Source organism: Neofelis nebulosa, chromosome 3, assembly GCF_028018385.1.
Source record: "Neofelis nebulosa isolate mNeoNeb1 chromosome 3, mNeoNeb1.pri, whole genome shotgun sequence".
Classification (NCBI taxonomy): domain Eukaryota; kingdom Metazoa; phylum Chordata; class Mammalia; order Carnivora; family Felidae; genus Neofelis; species Neofelis nebulosa.
Window position 1 is genome coordinate 123,428,038 of NC_080784.1, and position 24,937 is coordinate 123,452,974.

A 24,937-nucleotide genomic window follows, 5' to 3' on the forward strand; every position below is an offset into this window, starting at 1 on the left:
GCTTTTTATTATCATTATATCAGTGCAGTTGGGGAACTAATTAACTCTTGCTATTGATGACATCATTAACAATTCCTCAGTTCCAAGGGGGAGGAATACCTTAGTATCAAAATTGAGAACCTCTTCTCTAGAATGTATCTCTCAGAAATTAGACAAGTCCTCTAATTTGATAAAATCTTTCAAACTGAAAGCCAATCTAAAGTATGTAAGAATACAGAGTTCACAATTTCTTCACGTCGGAAATACTGTTAAAGTGTAATAACTGTAAATATGAAAGATTTAGATCACTACAAGCATTTGGAGATGTACACAGGTGTTATTAATCTATTAGTTGGAAGACTAAGTAGCTGGCATTACAATAGTACTCTGTGTACAGGACTATTTTTTAAGCCCACCATTTGCAATTGATTACATGGACCATCTGTAACTGTCTGTGAATCATGTTAGAAGTTACCCCACTGACATTTATCGAACATTTGTCATGTAGCAAAATGTTTTGTATAGAAAAGTTGACACATAATGGCTTTCAGGTTTCACTAAATCAACTTCAGATTCCAGGCTATAGGTACAACCCATTGATGTGTATTATCCAGAAAAATATGGCTTATGATTCGATTAAAGAATACGGCCTCACTCCAAGCCCTCTGTGCGTAGACCAAAAGGTCTTTTGTTGACACCGAGGTGACTTTGCTCCTCCGTTTGTCCCCCTGGAACTATCTCGTGGGGGGGGGGGGGAGCTTCAAAAGTGGTGAGGAAAGAAAACGTGGGAGATACAGCTAAAAATGACGTGGGAGTAGCGGGTCGTGATCGGTCGGAGGCAGGGTATTTGCCCAGGGGGAAGAAACGCGAAATGTCTGTTGAGCTTCTGGTTCACGGAGGAGTGGGGGCTACTCTAGCTCGACGCGTACGCGCCACCTGTCAGACCAGAGGAGACGCTGGGGATGGAGAGGGGGGTGGGGAAGAGGGTGCTCCGGGCCCCGGAAAGAGGCGGCCGGCGGGTCTCGTCCTTCGAAGCGCTCCAGTCCGGATGGTAGGGCGGTTAGGGAGGGGGAAAAGAGGGCGAGCTAGACCCGGAGGCCACAACACGTAACCTGCGAGATCAGGCTGGGAGACTGGGGGCGCTACCCCGCGCCCCTCCCCTGAGCCTCTCAGCTCCTCCTCCCAGACACGTGACCACAGCCGGCGGGTCTCCTCACTCCCGCTGGGTAGCTCGCTCTGTTTCTTCCCTCCCGCCGCCTTGCCCTTCTTCTCCTCGGTTCCCATCCCTCCGCCCTCCCCCCACCTCCTTCCCCACGCCCCAATAGCGACTCGAGCTGCGAAGTGCCCGCCCCTCCGCCCTATTCTTCGTTTGTTCATTGGCTGAGACCTCAAGGACGCGTCCCGAGGGCGGGTGGCAGCCATTGGTGGGATGAGCAATCCGAGTTCCCGGATGAGGGAACATTCTGCAGTATAAAGGGAGCGGGGAAGGCGGGAGACAGCGCAGTTTGAATCGCGGTGCGACGAAGGAGTAGGCGGTGGGATCTCGCTGGCTATCTGACTAGTCTTTTCTCTGCCTTGCTTGTTTGAGCTTCAGCAGAATTCGAAATGGTAAACTTCGCGGAAGCGCTCGCAGACTCCGCGGGTTTTTGCCGATGGGAGAAAAACCCGTTACACACGGGAGATGGGGGTGAAGTGGCGACGGTTGGGAACGCGCGGAGACAGGATTTGGAAGAGCGGGGGGGAGGTGTTTTGTCGGCGGCGAGCGGAGCAGCCTCCGATCTCGCGGCGGGCGGCGACGGTTGGGTGGCGCGCGCAGCGCCGCTGGGGGCCGGCGGGCGGACGGAGGCGCGCGGCCGCGGCGGGCGCGCAGCGGGGGGCGGGCGGGCGGGGTCGCCCTTGCAGCGCGCGGCTGGCCGGAGACCCCGGCTGGGCACGGGGCCGCGCTCGCGCCTGGGCCGCGCCGCGGTGGGGGAGGGGCACGCCGCCCTGGTAATCCTATATTCCCCGTTCCTTCTTCGCTCGCGGGCGTGTGCGCGCCGCAGGCTGGCGGTAAGGCTGGGAAGGACTCCGGAAAGGCCAAGACAAAGGCGGTTTCCCGCTCGCAGAGAGCCGGCTTGCAGGTCAGTGGTGGTTCGTGCAGTCCGGGAGCCGTGGTGTTTTTCTTTACTCCTCTTTTCTTGTTTATCTTCGGTCTAGACGGGCGTTTCGTCTTTGCGTGGGTGATGCGGTGTCGCGACTTGGTTTGCCGATACGATAAATATCGAAGGGGGGGCGATCACGTGTGTCGATGCTGGGGCGCGTTGCTGCACCAGCGTCCATACCCCTTGCTTTGGCGCGCGTGTAATATTACCATCTTGGACGCTAACATCTTTGTGCATTTATGTTTGTGTGCTTAAAATTAAGTTCCCGGTGGGCCGTATTCATCGACACCTGAAATCTAGGACGACCAGTCATGGACGTGTGGGCGCGACTGCCGCTGTGTACAGCGCAGCCATCCTGGAGTACCTCACCGCAGAGGTAAATGGGTGTACGCTTTATAATCTGGAAAAGGTTTGGGGGGGTTGGGGGTGGCGACGAGAGGGAAGGAGGAAAGTGATGCAAGAAAAACTCCCAGGCTCTAAACGCGGCAAGAAGCTTCTGAGAACGCTAGAGGGGGCTGGTGTTCATTACGAGATCCTACTGAGCTTGGTTGAGTTTGCTGCTCTTGGAAATAAAATTGCGTGCCCCCTTTTCAAGTGTTGCCATTCAGGTAGGTAGTGGAGGAAGGCGACATTTGGTAGATGTATCTCCGTGAAGATTCGATTCTACCCCTTGGGCATTGGTCTTTAAGGAAAGTTGGAAGGAGATTGATTAGAATCTCCCTTGTAGGTACTTGAATTGGCAGGAAATGCATCAAAAGACTTGAAGGTAAAGCGTATTACTCCTCGTCACTTGCAACTTGCTATTCGTGGAGATGAGGAATTGGATTCTCTCATCAAGGCTACAATTGCTGGTGGTGGTATGTAAATACTAAATTTTACTCCTTTGGAGAAAACATTCTTCAGTTCTTAGTAGTAATTTCTAGTCCAGAAGTACTATTTTCACTGATCTTCATTGTGGTTGCATCATGAAATTTGGTTTATGTATATAACTGAATGAGTTTTTACATACTTGAGCTGTACATGTAAAGACGCCTTCCAGGTTAAATGTCAAACTGTCTTGTTTTAAAGTATGGTGTGGTTTTTAAAATGTGTATATTAAAAAGTGGAATTAATCCCTGTCCCTTTCCTAGGTGTCATTCCACACATCCACAAATCTCTGATTGGGAAGAAAGGACAACAGAAGACTGTTTAAAGGATGCCTGGATTCCTTATTATCTCAGGACTCTAAATACTCTTAACAGCTGTCCAGTGTTGGTGATTCCAGTGGACTGTATCTCTGTGAAAAACACAATTTTGCCTTTTTGTAATTCTATTTGAGCAAGTTGGAAGTTTAATTAGCTTTCCAACCAACCAAATTTCTGCATTCGAGTCTTAACCATATTTAAGTGTTACTGTGGCTTCAAAGAAGCTATTGATTCTGAAGTAGTGGGTTTTGATTGAGTTGACTGTTTTTAAAAAACTGTTTGGATTTTAATTGTGATGCAGAAGTTATAGTAACAAACATTTGGTTTTGTACAGACATTATTTCCACTCCAGTGGATAAGCTCAATAAAGGTCATATCCCAAACTAGTTGTGTTTTAAATTTGCTTGATTGCAATAGGAATTCCTTTTTTTTTTTTTTTTGAGTAGGTATCTCATACAACAGTAACCTAAGCATATTTCTTTTCTTGAAATTGAACTTGTAGATCAACCAAGTCAGAAGACCCAAGTATAATTTTTTTTTAATGTTATGTAATGAGCTATTAAAACTTTTTAAAAAAGCCAGAAGCTGGAATGGGCCAAGTTGCTGCCGCTTAGGCTAAGCTTGACTGTCCCAGTTCAGATTGGCTGTGCCTGCTTTATGTGATGTCATTTCCCTGGTGGGCACTTGCTGTGGTGGATATGGGGAAGGAGAGGGCAGGTAAAGGAGGAAGTCCTGCGTTACAGCTACCTCCACAGAGCGAACTTTCAGTTTGGACTTTGAAACGTGTTTTCTTAGGCTACAGTGTTTTGAAGTCTACTTGAATTAAATTTTCAGTAGTTAACCCTTTGGGAGGCCATGCTATTCCCATTCTTAAGAAGTATTTCTTTGTAAGTCCTGAGTTGGGTGTTTATTTGCATGCAAACAATAGCTTGAGTATTATTTTGGTTGAGTTGAATGGCTCATTTTGATACTTGCTTTGTGAGCAGTCCCTAAATTTTTTTTTTCTTCTTATATGGAGGACATTACCAAGCAATAAGTAAGTGGTCCCTTCCCCCCTTCAAAGAGACCAACGTGACATGGTTCAGCATTTCACGAGGGAATGTCCTGAAAATGGGAGAGGGGAGAAAACCCAACAAGTAGTTTATTTCTCTGATGGTGACACATTAAAAAGGTGGCTCCCGCCTTGTTTGGGTCATAAAGGATGAGGATTTGGGCTTTTCACGAGAAAAATTTGCAAAAAGTACAAAGTGTCCACACCTTGTGGATGTACTGAGAGACAATTTAATGGAATATGGGTCAGAAAAATGGTGTGTAGCTGAAATAAAATAACCCATGGTTACGACCAAACGAGGCTCTGATGCGCTTCTAAACACCTGTGCCGGAAGCGCTGCATAGGGACTGACAGCGCCAGTACTCACCTGACGGAAACCTCCCAAGGCTTAAGGGGGCCCAGAGGCGAGCCCTTCGATCCCTGGGAATTTTCCTGTAGGGAGCGTCCCCAGACCCCTCCGTCGCCCCGGCCGCCTGGAAGGCGGTTCCTGCCTGCGCTGGCCGCCCTGGGAGGTCAGGGGGCACGGCGCTGCCGAGGCGGGTGGCCGGGTCCCCTACCTCGGCGCAGTCCCCCGGCGGGCAGCGGGGCTGGTATCGCCCGCCTCCCCTCCCAACCCCGAAGTTGGTCGGCTCCGAGCCTGCCGGCGCAGCGCACGGACAGGGGAGTCCGCACCGACGTCCAGGCCCGGGAGGTCGGTCCGGGGGCCCGGAGGGATGCGACTCGCGTTGTAGCGGCCCGCGGGGGGCGGGGAGGCCGCCGTGAGGAGGCGGAGCCGAGAGCCCGCCAGTCCGCCGGGGCCGCCGCCACGGTCCTCTGCTCTCCTCCCCGCTCGCCACCGCACGCCCCCACCCCGGGCCGGCTCGCCTCCATCGCGGCCGCGGCTTCCGTCCTCCGTAGCTGCGCCGCTGGAGGAAACGGAAGAAAGCGCAAGCCATGGAGGGGAACCGGGATGAGGCGGAGAAATGTGTCGAGATCGCCCGGGAGGCCCTGAACGCCGGTAACCGCGAGAAGGCCCAGCGCTTCCTGCAGAAGGCGGAGAAGCTCTACCCACTGCCCTCGGCCCGCGGTGAGGCCCTCGGAGTCCCTTCCCTACCTGCCGGGTCCCCAGGCCGCTGTGTAGCCCGCCCCCGCCCCCACCATCGCCCCTCCGGGAACCGGCGGGGGGCCCCCGGCCTCCCAGATCCCGCCGCAAGGCCCCCGGGGGGAGCATCCCGACACACCCCCGCCCCTGCCCCGACTGTCCCGGGCTGGGCCGGGCCGGGCCTGGGATGGGCTCCCGGAGATTCCCTCTGCACCAGCTTGCCTTCGAAATGCCGGCTCTCAGCTGACTGGCGAGTGTTGCCGGTACCCCGGTCCGTTCTGTAAAGACTAGCTTCATTCTCCTAGATTTGTCCGTCTTACCTGAGTCGGGCGTTATATATGGATGTTTGGTTGTGTGGCCCCCCTGCCACTGCATCCTCACCCCCAGATAAGGCCTAGGCCCCTAATGAGGTGAGGAATGGGGAACTCTAGTGGCTAACGTACAGGTCTCGGTTCCACCACCTCTGGGGTAGAACACTGTTTTCCAAAGCAAACATTTCGAATACCTGAGATGACACTGCTTTTCCCTAGTCGAGAGTTTCTTTAGAAGAGAGGAGCACAAATTTGGCAAGAATGATAGTCAGCAATGTTTTCCTAAATAGTATCTGATTTGGTAACACCATCATTCTCGATAAATGAGGCAAATCACTAAGGAATAGCGTACTGGACTGACTTTAGTTGAATTCGCTCTGTTCATGTCCTGCTCTGCAGGCTTTAAAGTAGTAGCAATAGCCAGCATTTATTGAGCACTTAAAAAGTGCCAGGACTTGTGCCTAGTGTTTTATATGAATTGTTTCATTTACTTCTCAATCCTATGTAGAGGTGAAATTCATTTGACCAGGTTTACCCATGTGTAAACAGACTTTTTGATGAATGAATGAATGAATGAATGAATGAATGAATGAAAGTATTTTACCCAAGGTCACAGAGTAATTAGTAGCAAAGTCATAATAGTACTTGAGCTTTCCAGCTGCAAAAATCCTTTAAATACTCTGCTCTATTTTCTTGCCAATAGGATACTGTTTCACTCGAGGCCCAAGGTATTTCCAGGTTAAAAAATTATTGATAAGTTAGAACTCGAGGCTGTTTTATTGTTTTCTCAATTTTTTTACATTGTTGAAGCCTTTGTATTCTTTGCTTTCCTCATTTTCTTTACATTCCTGTTGAATACTGTACCGGGGAGGACAGGAAAAGGAAGTGAAAGAAAAAGGAATTAATATTTTTTTAAGTGTGGTAAAAATACATAATAAAAGTAAGTACTTAACCATTTTTGAATGTACAGTTCAGTAGTATTAACCATTTTCATACTGCTGTGTAACAGATCTCCAGAAGTTTTTCATCTTACAGAACTAAAATTCTGTGCCAATGAAAACAACTCCCCATTTTCTCTGCCTGCTAGCCCGTCACAACACCGTTCTTTATTTTTAAAACTTGACTACTTTAGATACCTTATATAAGTGAAATCATACAGTATTTGTCTTTTTTGACTGCCTTATTTCCCTTAGCATAATGTCCTTTGAATACATGTTGTAGCATGTGATGTGATTTCCTTTTTTAAGGCTGTATAATATTTCATTCACACACACACACACACACACACACACACACACACACACACACATTTTCATTATCCATTCATCCGCCAATAGACATTTAGGGTGTTTTTATATCTTGGTGTTGTGAATAATGCTGCTGTGAACATATGTGGGGAAGTATCTCTCTTCAAGTTTTTCTTGTTTTCATTTCTTTCCGATATATACCCAGAAATGGGATTGCTTGATCATATTGGTAATTCTGTTTTTAAGTTTTTGAAGAATTACTATACTGTTTTCCGTAGCAGTTGCACCATTTTACATTCCCACCAGCAGTGAGCAAGAGTTCCAGTTTTTCTGCATCATCACCAAAATTTATTTTCTGTTTGTTTTTGATGTTAGCCATCTTAAAAAGTGTGAGGTGATATCTCATTGTGGTTTTGATTTGCATTTCTTTAATGATTAGTGATGTTGAGCATGTTTTTATGTTTGTTGGCTTGTTTATATCATCTTGGAGAAATGTCTATTGAAGTCCTTTGCCCGTTTTTTAATTGGGTTATTTGTTTTGTTGTTGAGTTGTAGGAGTTCCTTATATATTCTGGATGTTAACCTCTTATCAGAGGTATGATTCACACACTGTTTTCTCCCATTCTGTAGGAAATTTTATTGTGTCCTTTGATGTACAGAAGTTAAGTTTGATGTAGTCTCGTTTGTCTATTTTTGCTTTTATCGCCTGTGCTTTTGGTGTCGTATCCAAGAAATCATTTTCCAGAGTTAAAATTTTTGCATACCGTATGGATACATGATTTCATTTTAGTCATTATCTAGTCCTAGAGGGACAGTTTTGACATTAAGCAAGTAACCCTTAAGACAATACCTTGGCATTTGAAAGCTCATCTCCTCCACCTACTAGTTTGTAACGTTAATCTTGGGCAAGTAGGATAACCTCGCTAGCTTTTGGCATTTTCATCTGCAAAATGGGACAATAATGTACCAATTTCTTAGGGCTGTTGTGAGGATTAAAAGAGTTAATACACATGGAAAGCATTTGACAGTAACCTCTCAGGTGGTTCAGTATCATTTCTATTTAACAAATGTGAGGCTCTGAGAAGCTTTAAACTTTTAGCCTGTCATTTTTATATAACCAATTTGAGGTTTTTGTTATTTGTTGAATGCTTCATTGAGAAACTTTATTCTTTGACTGTTTGTTGTCATTGTTGTTTTAAGTAAGCTCTCTGCCCAACTTGGGACTTGAGCTCACAAGCCTGAGATCAAGAGTTGCATAATCTACCAACTGAGCCAGCCAGGAGCCCCTATCAGATAAGCAATTTGAATCAGTCTGCTAAAGGATACTGTAAGATCTCAAAGCACAACACAATTTTTGCTCTTAAAAACATGAATATAGAAAAAATTAAGAAAAATAACGGTGAAAATTAGTAGTACAATGCCTTGTAGAGACAGTATGTGATTACCAAGTAAAGTGATAGGTTACGGTTGTGGTGTAGTCTGAAAACCTTAGTTCAGATGCAGACTTTGCCTCTGACAGTTTTGTAACCTGGGACAAGTTACTTAGCATCTCTAAGCCTTGTTTAGTTATATGTGAAATGAAGATTTCATCACAGGGTCAATGTGAGCATTAGCTGAAATAAAGTTATGCACAAATACTTAGCAAAGTGTATGTTACATAAAATGTTCTCAGAAGAGGTTTATTGGAATCATTTAAGAATTTAGGGGAGGGAAAGGTCTAGAACATTTGTGTAAGTCCTGAGAAAATATTTAATGTAGAAAGAAATTGAAGCTGTCAGTTAAAATGAAATTTTAAAGTGTTATCCCTGAATTTCCCTTTGCTCAACTACCGTGAAAGTCTTATAACTCAGAGTTTTGACTACAGGTTTCTCTGGATGTGTTTTCATACTAAGATAGATAAAGGAAAACATTGCATTTTGACTTCTGTTATTCTTATACAGTGAATGGGAAAATGTGAGACTAAATTCTAAGTAAATTCCAGAATTTTTATTCTCTTTACATTTTATTTTTGCCAGGTGAGCAGTCTGATTGATAAAACACTTTGAAAAATTGGCAAGAATTTTCCTTGAGGAAAAACTTGATCTTCAAATGGATCTAGGGCATTATTGCTTTCTATGTTTTTCATTGAGGATATTATTTTATGGATCATTTATTGCAGTGGACTTCTAAGTGAATTGAGTTTTATAAATATCCAAATATTTTCATACTGTGAATTTAATTTATGTTCAAAAGGATTGATATGTAATGACTACTACATAGGAAATGTACATATTCTGGAAAAATAATTTCAGCAGGCAGAAAAGTAAATTACATTTTAGTTTCTTAAGCTGTATATTTGTTGAATTATTGATATATTTGGACTTGCACAGAGGGATACAATCTCACTGTTTTAACGCTTTACATTGCTGTTTACTTAGCATTAACTTTAATGTTTCATACTAATCGGGGGGCAATTTTTAGTATAGATTTGTTTGAGGAGGGTTTTATTTGGAGAAAAGTATTTTGATTGTTTTTAAGAATTTCTTAGTAATTTGAACCAAATGGTGGCCTGCAACTTCAAAAAAGGCCATCCTGTGTCCACTTTAATGAGTGGGTACTCATGTGTGATTTGCAACATCTCTCGGCACTATAACAATTAAAATAGTCCTCTGTTTTTCCCTCATGTGAGAGATATGTGTATAGATTTTTCCTTTTTTTTGCTACGTTATTTTAAAATTTAAATCTAATAAAAAATTCAAAGTTCTATTCCTCTTTTGTCACTTAAAATAGTAAAATAAAGCTTTTTAAACTGTCATTACACATCTGGAGTATTAGCCAACCTATTCCTTTTAAGGCAATTCCATTTTCTTTCTATTTCTGACTTAATTAAAATTTAGTGACAAGTACAGATTATACATTCAGAACAATTATTTCAGTAACATTGAGTTAAGTGTTATAAAATGATTTCCAAATTTCAGCTAATAGCCAACTGTTTCAGACAGTATAGTTAAGGAAAGAATACTAGGTTTGGTTTTGAACCTTAATTTAATAGTTGTGTGACCTTGCATATGTGACTATCTTTTAGAGCCTGAATTTCTTCATCTATAAAATGGGGATACATTTATCCTAACAAAAAGGATCTTACAGTAGTATCCTTTAGCAGACTGATTCAAATTGCTTATCTTTATCAGCTATAAATTGGGGATATATTTATCCTTACGGAGTCCACACTTCTTTGTAGCTGGGGAGACCATGAAAAATAAGACAAAAAGCCCTTGTCCTCTTAGAGCTTCCATTCTAGAGGAATGAAATATAAAGTATCTGCTGTACTAATAGCAGCTCAATTCCTGTCATTCGCCTTTTCTTTGTGGAAACTTAGTTATCTCATCTGTAATTTTCACAGGATTATTATAAGGATAGTATGTTATTAAGTGCTGTAAGAATGTCATGTATTATTACTATGGCAAAAGTATTTGGATACTGCCTCGGAGTCAACAGTATATTATTTATCTATTTTCTGTCATTTTTAGTGACCTCGAGTACAAAATAATTGCTTTAAGATTACTCTCAATTTATTTTTATTTTTAAAAATTTTTTTTTAATGTTTTATTTTTTATTTTTGAGACAGAGAGAGACAGAGCATGAACGGGGGAGAGTCAGAGAAAGAGGGAGACACAGAATCTGAAGCAGGCTCCAGGCTCTGAGCTGTCAGCACAGAGCCCGACGGGGGGGCTCGAACTCACGTACCGCGAGATCGTGACCTGAGCCGAAGTCAGACACTCAACCGACTGAGCCACCCAGGCACCCCAAGATTATTCTCCATTTAGATTCAATTATTCATTCCATGCTTAGTTAACATGTGGTTCTCCCTGTGTTGCTTCATTCTTTCCTTGTGCTGTGCTGTGTATATAGCTGTCCTTTTCCTAGATTAAAAAGTCCTTTGCCATCAGGAACCATTTTAGTCTTTATTTATTCAGTTTTTTACCTCCTCAGTACCTGATAGTGTTTGTTTTGGCATATATAAGCCAGTATTTTCTGGAGTGATAACCTGTTTATTTAACTTTATTTCCTTCAATAAAGATGATTTGCTGAATAAGTAATTAAATAAAAATCTTATAGCTGTAAGGCTTATCATGATAATGTATTCACAGGTGAAGCTTTTCAATAATTGGGTAAGTGTGCAAAAATGTATATATAAAAATTGTCACTAGCAAAATTTGGGAAGAGTATAAATGTTCATCAGTGGAAATTGATTAAATCACATTGCTCTCATATACTATGCACCTACTAAAAATGATAATATGCCTCAGTAATTTTCCACCCACTGATCCCTTCACCCTGCTTATTGGCCATAAATCCCCAGCAGTCTTTGCTGAATTTGGAGTTAAGCCTGATCACTCTCCTATTGCAATAGTCCTGCATAAGACCTTAAAAAAAAAAAAAAAAAAAAAGTGAACCAATATTTATTGCTATAAAATGAAACACAGGGATGCCTGTCAGTCTGTTAAGTGTCCAACTTGGGCTCAGGTCATGATCTCACAGTTTGTGAGTTCAAGCCCTGCCTCCGGCCCCGTGCTGATAGCTCAGAGCCTGCGGCCTGCTTCAGATTCTGTGTCTCCCTCTCTTTGCCCCTCCCCTGCGTTCGCTCACGCTCTGTTTCAAAAATATGCAGCAAAAAATAAAATGAAAAACATGATGTATTATAAATTAAATAAAGGTAAGCTATAAACGTAGATTATTCTAATTTTGTTTAAATAGGTATAAAAACTCGACAGTTAACTAGAGTAATTAGAATTAAATATATCAGAATGGTTGAGTGATTTTTTTGTGTGTGGGATTTATAAGTGATTTTTACTTTGTTATGTCTTTTTTGATGAGCTGAGAAACATTACTTTTATAATCACAAATAAAAGCTGTTTCTAGTTTGTGAAGAGGGAAAACATCCATTTGTTTTTCAAATTATGTATTTTTATTTTTAGATTTAGCTAATTATGGACACTCTACATAACAGGTGTGCAGTAGAAACTTATGAAACACAAACATATCTTGGTTCTTCAATTTTGGATTATTTATGTAAACATTTTTAATATTGTTTATTTACTTTTTTACTTGTCTTTAATATGAAGTATACTTAAATTAAGTGCAGATTCCATCAGGGGTGCCTGGGTGACTCAGTTGATTAAGCATCCGACTTCAGCTCAGGTCATGATCTCCCAGTTCATGAGTTCAAGCCCTGTTTCAGGCTCTGTGCTGATAGCTTGGAGCCTGGAGCCTCCTTCGGATTCTGTGTCTCCCTCTGTCTGTCCCTCCTCCACTCAAACTCTGTCTCTCTCTCAAAAATAAACATTAAAAAAACTTTTAAAACATGCAGATTCCATCAAAACCCCAAAAGCAAAGCAATAGGTGTGGAAAGTGAAGGCATAAAATGATGTTGTATAGTTTTGAAAACAAAAGTGAATGTAGTCTGGTGTATAAGTACTGTATCTGCCCAACTAATTGCACATTATTGCAGATGAAATCTCATGTGATAGCTAAGAAAAATCAGATATGTTCTAAATTCTGACAGTATTTGAACTAAATCATATTACCTTCTCTGGCATTGGTTCCAGAGATTATTAATACAGAAAACCTTACTGATTGCATTTTTAAGATGCCAAAAGTGGATATTGAGACCCAGAGGTAATGGAACTTGTCCAAATTTTCACTCTTTGGAGTCAAAGATTGTTGGGTGTGAGTGCATTTACACATGTAGCCATTGTTAAGCAGAGCCCCTATGCATGACATCGTAGAAAAATATTCAGTATCATAAAACTGTTGAAAATAAAAAACAGTGGTGTGATCCTGCTTTAGCAATACTCAGCATCTATTAACATGGAAGGTGTCCAGAAACACACTGGAAGAGTATTTTTGTGCTAAGAAGGAAAGGGAATGTGCAGATAACGTCTAACTTGCATGCATAGGGACTTTGTGTCCACCTGTAAATACTAAACACATAAAACCATTTTCATATCTGGCTCCACAAGTTTTAAAAAATAATTTCTTCATTTATTAGCTCAACTATTTCTATAAAGAGATACTTCCCCTTACCTCTCTTAGGGTTACACAGTAGTGTAGTTCATACAGGAAAGACCAGATAAGTGCTTGATTGCTTTTATTAGTTTTCAAGAAAAGGAGTTGGTTCCCTTTGTTTTCTCCAAAAGCAGCTAATTGGCACAGTTGACCCTGGAACAACATGGGTTTGAACTGTGTGGACCCATTAATCAAAATTTTTTTCGATAAATATAGGATAGTACTGTAAATGTATTTTCTCTTCCTTAATTTTCTTAGTAATGTTTTTTCTCTGGATTTTTTTTTTTGTAAGAATAAAGTATATAGTACATACAACATACAACATATATATTACTTAATTATTTATGTTATCAGTGAGGCTTCCTTCCAACCAATAGTAGGGTATTAGTAGTTAGGTTTTCAGAGAGTCAAAGTTACACAGGGTTTTTTTTTTGTTTTTTTTTTTAAGTTTATTTATTTATTTTGAGAAAGAGAGAGAGAGCATGAGTGCAAGTGGGAGAGGGGCAGAGAGAGAGAATCCCAAGCAGGCTCCACGCTGTCAGTGCAGGGCCCGACTTGGGGTTCAAACTCACAAACCCAACCTAAAAATCGTGAGATCATGGCCTGTGCTGAAATGAAGAGTCAGATGCTTAAATGACTGAGCTGCTCAGGCACCCCTATGCAGGTATTTTTAACTGCATGTGGATTGGTGCCCCTAACTGCTGGGTTGTTCAAGGGTCAGCTGTATTTCTTAGGTCTTTGGCCAGTAGGGAGCCCCTTTAGATTAGCTCCTGAGTATAGATTCCCAATAGTCTTTAATAGTTTTTTTGCCGTTTGGTATAACAATGTTTCAGTCTCTTCTTATACTTTTTCTGTAATAGATCTGGAATCAATTATATCTCCAAAAGCCCTTGTTTCTTTTAGTGGAAAATGGTGTTTCAACATTACAATCTGGCACTAAGGATGCTGTAGCTACTAGATTGTTCAGTGTTTCTGGGCCATTTCAGTGTACAGACTAGGAAATAACTTTTTTTTTATTTTTTAATTTAAAAAAAAATTTTTTTTTAACGTTTATTTATTTTTGAGACAGAGAGAGACAGAGCATGAACGGGGGAGGGGCATAGAGAGAGGGAGACACAGAATCTGAAACAGGCTCCAGGCTCTGAGCGGTCAGCACAGAGCCCGACGCGGGGCTCGAACTCACAGACCGCGAGATCATAACTTTTTTTTTAAATTAAAACAGCTTATGAGTTTATGCTGTTACTTGTCATTCAAATTAAGCACTTTGGCATGTTAAACTTCTCTAGATTGTATTTCTTTCTTTATCTCTTTCTTTCTTTCTTTATTTCTTTCTCTTTCTTTCTCTTTCTTTCTCTTTCTTCCTCCCTCCTTCCCCCTTCTTCCTTCCTTCCTTCCTTCCTTCCTTCCTTCCTTCCTTCCTTCCTTGTATTTCTATCTCTTTTCTTCCACAATGGTAATACTTGTTTTCAACGCCATGGCAAATGATAGAATGTGTCATGATTATTTTTTTGCTTTCGGCTACATCATATATATAATAGTTTCAGAATAGCATTACCAACACTACTCCACTAATACAATTATTGAAGACAAGTAAATTGTTTTGCATATACTCTCCCCATTTTAAGTTGTTTTTTTTTTAATTTTGAAATAATTAAAAATTTCTAGAAAAGTCACGAGTATTATAGACTTCCCTTGTGTATTTCACTCAGGCTTCCTATTTGATAAAACTTACTACGTTTGCTTTATCTTGCCCTTCCTTTGTTCTTCCCAGCTATCTCCCCCCTCCCCACGCATATAGGCACAATTTGTTCTGACTATATTTTTTCCTGAACCAATTAAAAGTAAGTTGTGGACATGATGTCCTGTTACTCCTCAGTAATTCAATGTATATTTTCTAAGGCAAGGACACTCTTACCACTGAATATAACCACTGAATAACCATCAAATTAATGACTGAGCTACCTAAATGCCCCTGGTTAATGCTAATTTTGATCGCTTGTTTGAGTTGGTGATTGTCAGGTCTCTCTATTTGAAACTTCTCTTTCTTTTCCCCTTTGTAATTAATAAATATTTTATAGGAAAATACTTTGAAACTGTGTAAATGTCCTGTCCCCCAGCAAACTCTCACCAACTCCTTTTAGCATCCATTGATGAGTGTTTCCTTAGTGTCTTATGGTTGGCAAATGGTAGTTTTCTAATTCTGTCATTCTTTCTGTAATTTATTAGTTGACATCAATTTTACTTATTAGTTTGGATTCATGGTTTCTTATTTAATCCATTACTATCATTTTTAATTTCGGCAGAAGGAATCCCTTCAAGCTGACTCCTGTGTCTTTTTGACATGTCTTCATCATTCTTTGAGCTTCCTTACTTTCTGGCACAAAAAAATTTTCAGGCTCACTTTTTATTTTATTGCCCTGGGAATCAGCTATTTCTCCAAGGAGCTCTAATTATTTTTAGTGGACAATGGTACTTGGAAACTAAGATATACACACTAGAAAGGCTCCTTGCTACAAAGGTGTCATTGCTTTTAGATCCTCTCAGTAGACAGAGGTAGGAAATACATGTTTGTATGAATATATGTACGTGTATGTGAATCTCTGTGTTATATGTGTTTGTATGTGGGCATATGCACATTTATAGTAATTTAATCTTTATTAATTTTGATATTTGTTTAAGACTCCCAAGCCTGCCTTTGCAGTCCACCAGAGTTCATTTTAGCCTTCTCCATTTCTATATTTGTAATTCCATTCTCTGACAGTGAGAAATGTGACTCCTGTTATCTTCAGTATACTTATTTGTTCATTTTCCCCTATATTTAATGAGTTGCCTCCTTAACCCCTTTGGGGCAGGCCCTATCAATCTCAGCCATGTTTTTGGCTATACCTGCTTCTTGATTCCAATAAACTTCCTTTGTCCCAGCTTCAGCTGCCAAATGGTAGAGAAGGGAAGGGAAGAGAAGACCAATAATTTGTTTTTTCAAGTAAGAAAGCTGTTCAGTTGATTTTACTAGAATATATTTGGGTGTTGGTTATTTTGGGTCACATATTCTTGAATATGTGATTTGCCCTTTCAGTCAGTTAAGCATCCAACTCTGGATGCTGGCTCAGGTCATAATATCACAGTTCGTGGGACTGAGCCCTGCGTTGGGCTCTGCTGCTGACAGCACAGAGCCTGCTTAGGATCCTCTCTCCTCCCCTCTCTCTCCCCCACTTACGCTTGCTCTCTGTCTCTCAAAATAAATAAATAAACATTAAAAAATAAAGTAAGATAAGCTCTTACAGGCATAGAAACTCCAGTCACTGCAAACTCTCAAAACTAGTCAGTGAAAAATCTCGTCCAGAACAAAGCCATACTGAGAACCTGATGGGAACAGGACCCAACTGAAGAGAGCAGGGGCAATAGAAGAAATGAGTAATTCCAGATAAAGAGGGGAAAGAGAAAGGAGTGAAGAGATCTTATATAGCAAGGAGCCGTATTTTCAAACATTACCCAAAAACTGGAGAAGGATCTCTGTGTATTTAGAAAAGCTAACTACCCTAACATAAAAATGACTTTAAAAAATGAGTATAAAAAAATGATAGAACTGAAACTTGATACAAAGTTATTGTGAGAAAAAAAAGCAAATAGGAATAAAATAAATCTCTAAAGACAAAGAAAATACACCACAAAGACTTGCCAACAAAACAGGTAAACGCTATACACCAGTACTTCAAAACAAGCTGAAAAGACTAAAAAGTTACAAACAATATGAAAGTACACCATAAATTAGAATTAGAACCGCCAAAATTATTCATTCAGAGCTTAGATGATAAAACTCAGGAAAGAATAAGAATGAAAAGAAAAAAAATCAATTCAAAAAAGAAGACTAGAAGAAAAATTAATAAACTACAGTTAATGTTGTGTAAGCAAAAGAGAGTATTAAAAGGAGGAAAGATTTTAAATTAAAAAAATTAGAAAAAATGGCAAATACTGAAAACAGTTAAAGGACATCCAACAAACATATAATAGGAGTCCTGAAAAAAAGAAAAATAAAGCAAGGGAATAAAGCCAATAAAACAATAATTAGAGAAAACATTTCTGATAAAAAAATCTAAAACCATAAATGAAAGGCACCCCATATGCCTGTAGGAGTTTAGTGTTGATCCTGTCACTCATATGCTACTGTAGTGAGCAAAACTCATTCTTTTTTACACACTTTCCTCAGTTTTGTCTTATGTGTTGTAATATAGAAAGTCCCTGTAGGTTATTTTGGAGTTCTTTTGTTCTGTGGACTAGCAAATGTCCCGTTAACACCAATGGCAAAACCCACACAGATCTTGTAGCTGTTGGTGGTTAGTCCCTCCCTTCTGGTATTTGGGGATTTTGTGTATGAGGTTTTGATTTTGCTATCTAATTGCTCAGACTTTATGAGGGAATTGGCAGAGATTTAAAAGTTTTAGCTGCTGTTACATCCTTCTTCCCAGAATTCTCACAAAATTTTTCCCATTTAAAAGTTGTGAACCCCTAATCTCCAGACCATGCTGGCTTCTGCACTCAGTGTTAACATTATGATGCATTAAATACAAACTAAACTATAGTTAACAATTAACTGTATAACATGTGTTACACTTATCTTGTTAGTAACTAATAGGTTGGTGTCTAAGAACTTTTTTGTATTGTCTAAAGCTAGATATTATAAAAACTGAATTTCTTATGTATTTACTCTTGAATGCATTAACTAGGGAAAAGATACATTGAAAGAAGTACTCATATATACAAAATATGAATGGGGCGCCTGGGTGGCTTAGTTGGTTAAGTGTCTGACTTCAGCTCAGGTCATGATCTCCCAGTTTGTGAGTTCGAGCCCCATGTTGGTCTCTGTGCTTGTAGCTCAGAGCCTGGAGCCCGTTTCGGATTCTGTGTCTCCTCTCTCTCTGCCCATCACCCCACTCACTCTATTCCTTCTTAAAAAAATAAATAAATCTATCTATCTATCTATCTATCTATCTATCTATCTAGATATGTGTGTGTGTGTGTGTATATGAATAAAATAAAACAACTATATGTTTGCAACCTGCCAACACTGATGGAATCTTTAAAAATATATATATATATGTATGTATGTATATATATATATATATATATATATATATATATATATATATAAATAAAACCGCTTTATTGAGATACAATTCATTCATTTAAAGTATACCATTCCAGGGCTCCTGGGTGACTCAGTTAAGTGTCTGACTCTTGGTTTCAGCTCAGGTCATGATCTCATGGTTCATGGGTTCGAGCCCTGTGTCAGGGTCTGCTCTGACAGTGCGGAGCCTGCTTGGAATTCTCTCTCTCCCTCTGTCTCTGTCTCTCCCATGCTCTCTTTCTCTTTCTCTCCTCTCAAAAGAAATAAATTTTAAAAACGTGTTATTAAAAAAAATAAGGTGTACCATTCAGTGGGTTTTAGTACATTCATAATTATGCAGCCGTTACAGCAAACAATTTTAGAACATTTTTTTTCACCATGAAAAGAAACCCTGTACTCATTAGTAGTCAGTCCTCATTTCTTTTTTTTTTTAATTTTTTTTTTTTAACATTTATTCATTTTTGAGAGTGAGAGAGACAGAGCATGAGTGGGGGAGGGGCAGAGAGGGAGGGAGACACAGAATCTGAAGCAGGCTCCAGGCTCTGAGCTGTCAGCACGGAGCCTGACGCGGGACTTGAACTCACAGACTATGAGATCATCACCTGAGCTGAAGTTGTACACTTAACCAACTGAGCCACCCAGGCACCCCAGTCAGTCCTCATTTCTCCCTGATTCCACCCTTTTCTCCCCACTAGCCCTTGGCAATGACTAATCTACTTTCTATCTCTATACATTTGCCTATTCTATACATTTCATATAAATAAAATCATACAATATTTGTGACTGGCTTCTTTCACTTTCGTCTATGTTGTAGCATATATCAGTACTTCATTTCTTTTTATTGCTGAATAATATTCCATCATATGGATGTATCACATTTTATTTATCCATTCATCAATTAATGAACATTTGGATTATTTCCAATATTTTTCTATTATGAACAATGCTGTTATGAACATTTGTGAGCTAGTTTTTGTGTAGATGTGTGTTTTTATTTCTCTTGGGTATACGTCTTTTGTATAATGTATGATTTTGCATGATTTCATAAATAGGTTCTCCCTTTCTGTGGATTATCTTTTTACTTTATTGATAATATTATTTGAAGGGATAGAGTTCTTAATTTTGATGAAGTCTATTTTCTCTTGTTTTCCTTTTGTCCCATGTACTTTTATCTAAAAATGTTTTGCCTGAATCAAGGTCATAAAGACATACTCCTATATTTTCTTCTGACAGTTCTATAGTTTTAGCCCCTACATTTAGGTATGTGATCTATGTTAAGCTAATTTTTGTATATGGTGTGACAAAGGGATCCAAATTCATTTTTTTGCATGTGGACATTCAGTTGTCCCAACTCCATTTGTTAACCCACATGTTCTGATAAGTAGTACGTTCATTTTTGTTCAATTCTATTTTTTCATTTCTATTATGATTCTTTGATACATGAGTTGTCTCAATTTTTTTTCTAACCCATTTGTGATTTTGCTACTTAAATTTTTAAATTGATTTCTTAAATGCATTGTGCTCATTCGATTGTGGAACATATGACTAATTCTTAAAAATTCAAAGAGAAGTCATACAGAGAAAGACAGATACCGTATGTTTTCATTCTTATGTGGATTCTGAGAAACTTAACAGAAGACCATGGGGGAGGGGAAGGGGAAAAAAAGGAGGGAAGGAAGCAAACCATAAGAGACTCTTAAAAACTGAGAATAAACTGAGGGTTGATGGGGGGAGGGGAAAGTGGGTGATGGGCATTGAGGAGGGCACCTGTTGGGATGAGCACTGGGTGTTGTATGGAAACCAATTTGACAGTAAATTTCATATTAAAAAAATTCAAAGACAGTAACATGGTCTAAGTATATAATGTAATCAATTTTTATTCTTTGTGTGCCTGTATAGAATGAATATTCACCAATTGTTGGAGATAATGTTATGTCTCCTAGCTCAAGCTTGACAAAGTAGATGTTTATATCATTTGTATCCTTGGTGATTTTTTTTCATCTACCCTATGTCAGTTAATAACTGACATTGAATTGTGTTAAATTGTGTTAAACAGAAATATACTAAAATCTTTTATCATCAGGGTGGATTTCTGTTTCTTTCTTTTATTTTTTTCCCATGTTTATTTAGTTTTAACTTATCGAAAGTTTCAAGCATACACAAAAGGAAAGAGAATAGTATAATCAATTCCTATTGCCCTCTCATCTTTTATATAGCCAATGTGTTTTCTCTGCCCTCTTATGTTCCTCCAGTACTTTAAAGCAAATCCTAGACATAACTTTTTATTGTTTTATAGACTCAATGTTTAGATTTTTTTCATACATTTACCACAGTATTTGCATGCCATTCCCTTTCACATTTTCACCTATCTTGAAGCATTTTCCTTCTTCCCAAAACGTATACATTACAGTATCCTCTAGTGAAATCTTAGTGGTAAGTTTTATTAGTTTTTGTTTCTTTGAAAATGGTTGTAATCTTGCACATTTTCTAGAAAGTAAGTGCAGAATTCAAGTTTGACAGTTATTCACCCAGAACATTTTGAAGATACTATTCCCATGTCTTTCAGCGGCCATTATTGTTGTTGAGAAATAAAGAGGAAGTCTAATTTCTGTTTCTTTGTAGATAATTTCATTGGCTGCTTTAAAGACTATCTCTTTTTCTTTGGTATTCTGTAGTTTCACCATGATGTGACAAATGAAAGTATGTCATAAGGAATTAAGTGATAGTAATTTTGAGTTTGTAGGTTTAATTTAGTAATATTCTGCTTCTAAGTGATGATTAGTGGTATGTAAACAAGTACATAAAGGAATTTAAAAAAGAGCCTTACGGTAAATTCTTTCGGAGTACATGATTCTTAATTTGTCAGGTTTATAACTTTCTTCTCAAGATCATATGTATGTACATGATGTTACATGGCATAGTGTGCTTTATCTTTCCACAGCACTATTGGAAATAATTATGAAAAATGGAAGCACGGCTGGAAATAGCCCTCACTGCCGAAAACCATCAGGTTGTGGTGACCAAAACAAGCCTAATTGCACGAAGGACAGCATATCTGGTAGTGGTGAAAGTGGAAAAGGCTACACCAAAGATCAAGTAGATGGAGTTCTCAGGTAGGGATAAACATGAATTATATCTCAACTACAATTGATACTAATGTAACTTTTAAATGTTGTAACACCTAAAAAAGTGTGTGAACTATTATTCAGTGGAGGAACAAACATGGAGGAATTGAACTCTGGGTGTCTTATATTTTATGTTATTTTGTCACATCAGTCTGTAAAGTACCGACTCTATGGAAGGTTCCATCTTTTAAAGTAACTATAAGACACAAAGTTGCTTCCAGGTATTTTTCTCTTGAGGAATATTATTTTTATTTTTTGACACAGCATAGTATTTAGATAACTGTATTGAAAGAGGATGAAGAATTGTTTTGTCTTATGTATGCATGAAAGCAGGGAATTTCATGAGAGGAAAATTGAGGACAATAGCAACAGCATTTTCAGTTTCCTACTTATATTAATGTAGAATAGTTTTTTTTTCTATTTATATTCTTTCTTTAAGGGCATCTTTATACATAGGCAAACATCATAATGTCCTCTCCTTTTTTAAAAATTTTTAAATTTTTTTTTAATTTAATTTAATTTTTTAATTTAATTTTTTTAAATTTACATCCAAATTAGCATATAGTGCAGCAATGATTTCAGGAGTAGATTCCTTAATGCCCTTTACCCATTTAGTCCATCCCCCCTCCCACACCCCCTCCAGTAACCCTCTGTTTGTTCTCCATATTTAAGAGTCTCTTATGTTTTGTCCCCCTCTCTGTTTTTATATTATATTTGTCTTCCTTCCCTTATGCTCATCTGTTTTGTCTCTTAGTCCTGATATGAGCGAAGTCATATAATATTTGTCTTTCTCTGACTAATTTCACTTAGCATAATACCGTCTAGTTCCATCCACGATAGTTGCAAATGGCAAGATTTCATTCTTTTTGATTGCTGAGTAATACTCCATTGTATATATATACCACATCTTCTTTATCCATTCATTCATCGATTGACATTTGGGCTCTTTCCATACTTTGGCTATTGTTGACAGTGCTGCTTGTAAACATTGGGGTGCATGTGCCCCTTCAAAACAGCACACCTGTATCCCTTGGATAAATGCCTAGTAGTGCAACTTCTGGGTCGCAGGATAGTTCTATTTTTAGTTTTTTGAGGAACCTCCATACTATTTTCCAGAGGGGCTGCACCAGCTTGCATTCCCATGTCCTCTCCTTTTAATATTTTTCTTACTCTAATTATTCTGCCTCAGTATTTTTAGTTTTACCTCCTGATACTCTTCTATTTACAGAGAAGAATCAGAGTTGGAAAATTGTGAACTGGGTTTTGGGGCTCTGGCTTAACTGATTTTATAATTAGGAAAAGATTTTCTGGGAATAAAATGAACCTTTCAGTGTGAAACACTAGAGAAAATAATGTTTTGTTTTCTGCTACAGCTTAGGGATGCCATATTAATATTGTACTGATCTCACTCTCTAGGGAAAGTAAAGTGTAAGAATGAAGGACTCTAAATCGTGATTAATCAGATAATTCACATAGAGAACGAATTATAGTACAGTGAACTAGCTAAGTGAGGAGTAGGTAAAACAACTTAGATTGTCTTTCTCTTTACCTGTTTTTAATCTGTTTTTCTTCTAATCTTATTTCCTGTTTTTCTCACCTTTTTTTCTCCATTGCTTTTTGTTTCATTCTTTTTTTTCTTACCGTAATTTAGAATTGAAGTCTTTAAAATAAAATATCAATGTATTTATATTTTTCTTTTTTCCCCTCTATATTTAGATGCTAAAGCTTTATTGTAACATTTTATCTGAGTGTGACCACAGATGTTGGTGTTTGGTGGGAAAAAAAAAGAAAAGAAAAAAGACTCCCTAATCATGGTAAAGCCATTATGAACATGAATGGTAGTGAAGCACTTTTGGGGTATAAGTAATGTTGCTAACTACTTTTATAACTAGTATTGTGTCAGAGGTGGCTGCATAAGTGAGATTAAGTGGATGAATAAATGAGAGACTTCCTTTTGAATTTCTTCAAGAAGAACCTTTAAACAGTGTGCTGGAATGCATTCCGGGAAACCATATCTGTTTGCAAACCAATTGTATTTTCTTGTAGAATTTACTTTTTATTGGGAGGGTATGTTCTTAATGAAAGACCTAAATGAAGTTAATTGTATTATATGTGATTTCTATTTAGAATCATTTTTGTGATTTCTTTCAAAAGACTATAGAACCACTTACACATTTTGAAATATCACCAAAAGAGAGTTGAAAGTTTGGGAGCATAGGAATCCCCTAATCTAGCACTATTTTTTAAGAATCTTTTTTCTTCATTACCTCTGCTGTCAGTTGGAAAGGAAAAGAGGAGTAGTTCAAGTCATAGTAGAAATAAGGAAGGAAGAACAGTGCTTTGTTTTGCTGTCTCTTTGAGTATTTAGGCATGGGGACATTTTGAGAATGGAGGAATGAAAGATGATAGTGGGTACAGATTCACATTGCTTTGGGCCAGCATTGGAAAGATGCAAACACAATGTTGAGGAAGTTTCTATCTGTTGGCTTCTATATTCTCTGTGAAATTGGAGATGAGGTTATCCTCTGGGAGTTAGAAGAAAAGAGATGAGATTGAAAGCTTGAGGAGAGTGGTACAAGGATGGAAAATTTACAGAGAAGAAAGGCAAAGGGAACAGAAGGGTCTCTGGTTAGCGTTGAGGCCCAGCCAAGTTTGAGACCATGAATTCTTACTGGGTATAAGTTTTAGCTTAGTAGTATAGCTGTATTAGGGATTGTTTGTCTGGTCAATAATTTTATTATCCCTTTTTTTATTAAATGCAGTTTTTTTTTCCTTTGAGGACTAAATATGATTGGAACATTCTTTAGTAGAATCCCTAAGTTATTCAGAATTACTTCAGTTGGTACCTTACATGAGTTGCTTAGCTGAATTATGTAACACTTATTCATTACAGTAGCCCTTGTAAGTGTTGCTTTAGTAAGGTAACAAATCACCAGCAAACACTTACGTGCTGTATGTTTTTGTTTTTTGTTTTACCTATACACAGGGGATTTTTTCTGAAGAAAGCCATGTTATCTTGTGGTAGCATGATTATGCAAACAAGTTGCTCAGTGACAGTTTGGCTCAATGGGAGAAGCCATGCAATAATACTGCAGCCATTGCATAAGTACGAGCTAGCTTACAGTAAGACTGAAGAAAAAGTATATCACTTTGTAAAGCTAATATTCTGTGTCGCTAAACCCTGTTTGTTGTCTTTGAGTTGAAATCTATTGAAAAATTATTGAGAAGAAGTGTCATGGATCTAATGCGAAGAGGTTTTGAATTTCTCACTGAAGAAAAGCCCATCTTTTATTTTAAAACTTTACCAGATCAGTGTGAAAGCATTAACTAACTGGGTCATCTTTCTATTTATCAATTAGGAACGCTTGTGTTACAATTATTAAGTCATTTGAATTATGGGGATTTGATTAGGATTTGATTTAAGCTCTAGCTCTGTAGATGAAAAGAAATCATTTTGCTAAACTTATAAAATAAATAGTCCTTTGTCTCAGGGACGAACAGCTATTTCCCCAAACACCAGTTAAATTTGGAGTCTATTCAAATGATCAGCTATAACGTGAAAAAAATAATTGAAAGAGGACTGTCCTGCCCTACGCACTACGCTTTCATGCACGTAAAGGAAGATGGAAAGGCTGCACCAGACTG

The 24,937-nt window shown here is 38.9% G+C and overlaps 2 protein-coding genes across 4 annotated transcripts in view; both read left to right on the forward strand.

The window, feature by feature from the left end:
* Positions 1 to 1,429: 1,429 nt before the first annotated feature.
* On the forward strand, positions 1,430 to 3,690 carry LOC131507279 (histone H2A.Z). The gene is made up of 5 exons (XM_058721818.1): positions 1,430 to 1,587; positions 2,022 to 2,099; positions 2,383 to 2,496; positions 2,848 to 2,977; positions 3,251 to 3,690. The coding sequence occupies exons 1-5, from the start codon at positions 1,585 to 1,587 to the stop codon at positions 3,310 to 3,312; spliced, it is 387 nt and encodes a 128-aa protein (XP_058577801.1). The 5' UTR covers positions 1,430 to 1,584; the 3' UTR covers positions 3,313 to 3,690.
* Positions 3,691 to 4,870: 1,180 nt separating this feature from the next.
* DNAJB14 (DnaJ heat shock protein family (Hsp40) member B14) overlaps positions 4,871 to 24,937 on the forward strand; it is a 46,493-nt gene continuing 26,426 nt past the window's right edge. Inside the window, exons 1-2 of one of the 3 annotated variants that reach the window (XM_058721816.1) lie at positions 4,871 to 5,421; positions 21,109 to 21,280. In XM_058721816.1, coding sequence (XP_058577799.1) covers positions 5,289 to 5,421; positions 21,109 to 21,280 — 305 coding nt within the window. In that variant the 5' untranslated portion in view covers positions 4,871 to 5,288. Of the gene's footprint in view, positions 5,422 to 21,108; positions 21,281 to 23,008; positions 23,107 to 24,937 lie in introns of those variants that run through there. The other 2 variants (XM_058721814.1, XM_058721815.1) reach the window with 2 other exon arrangements.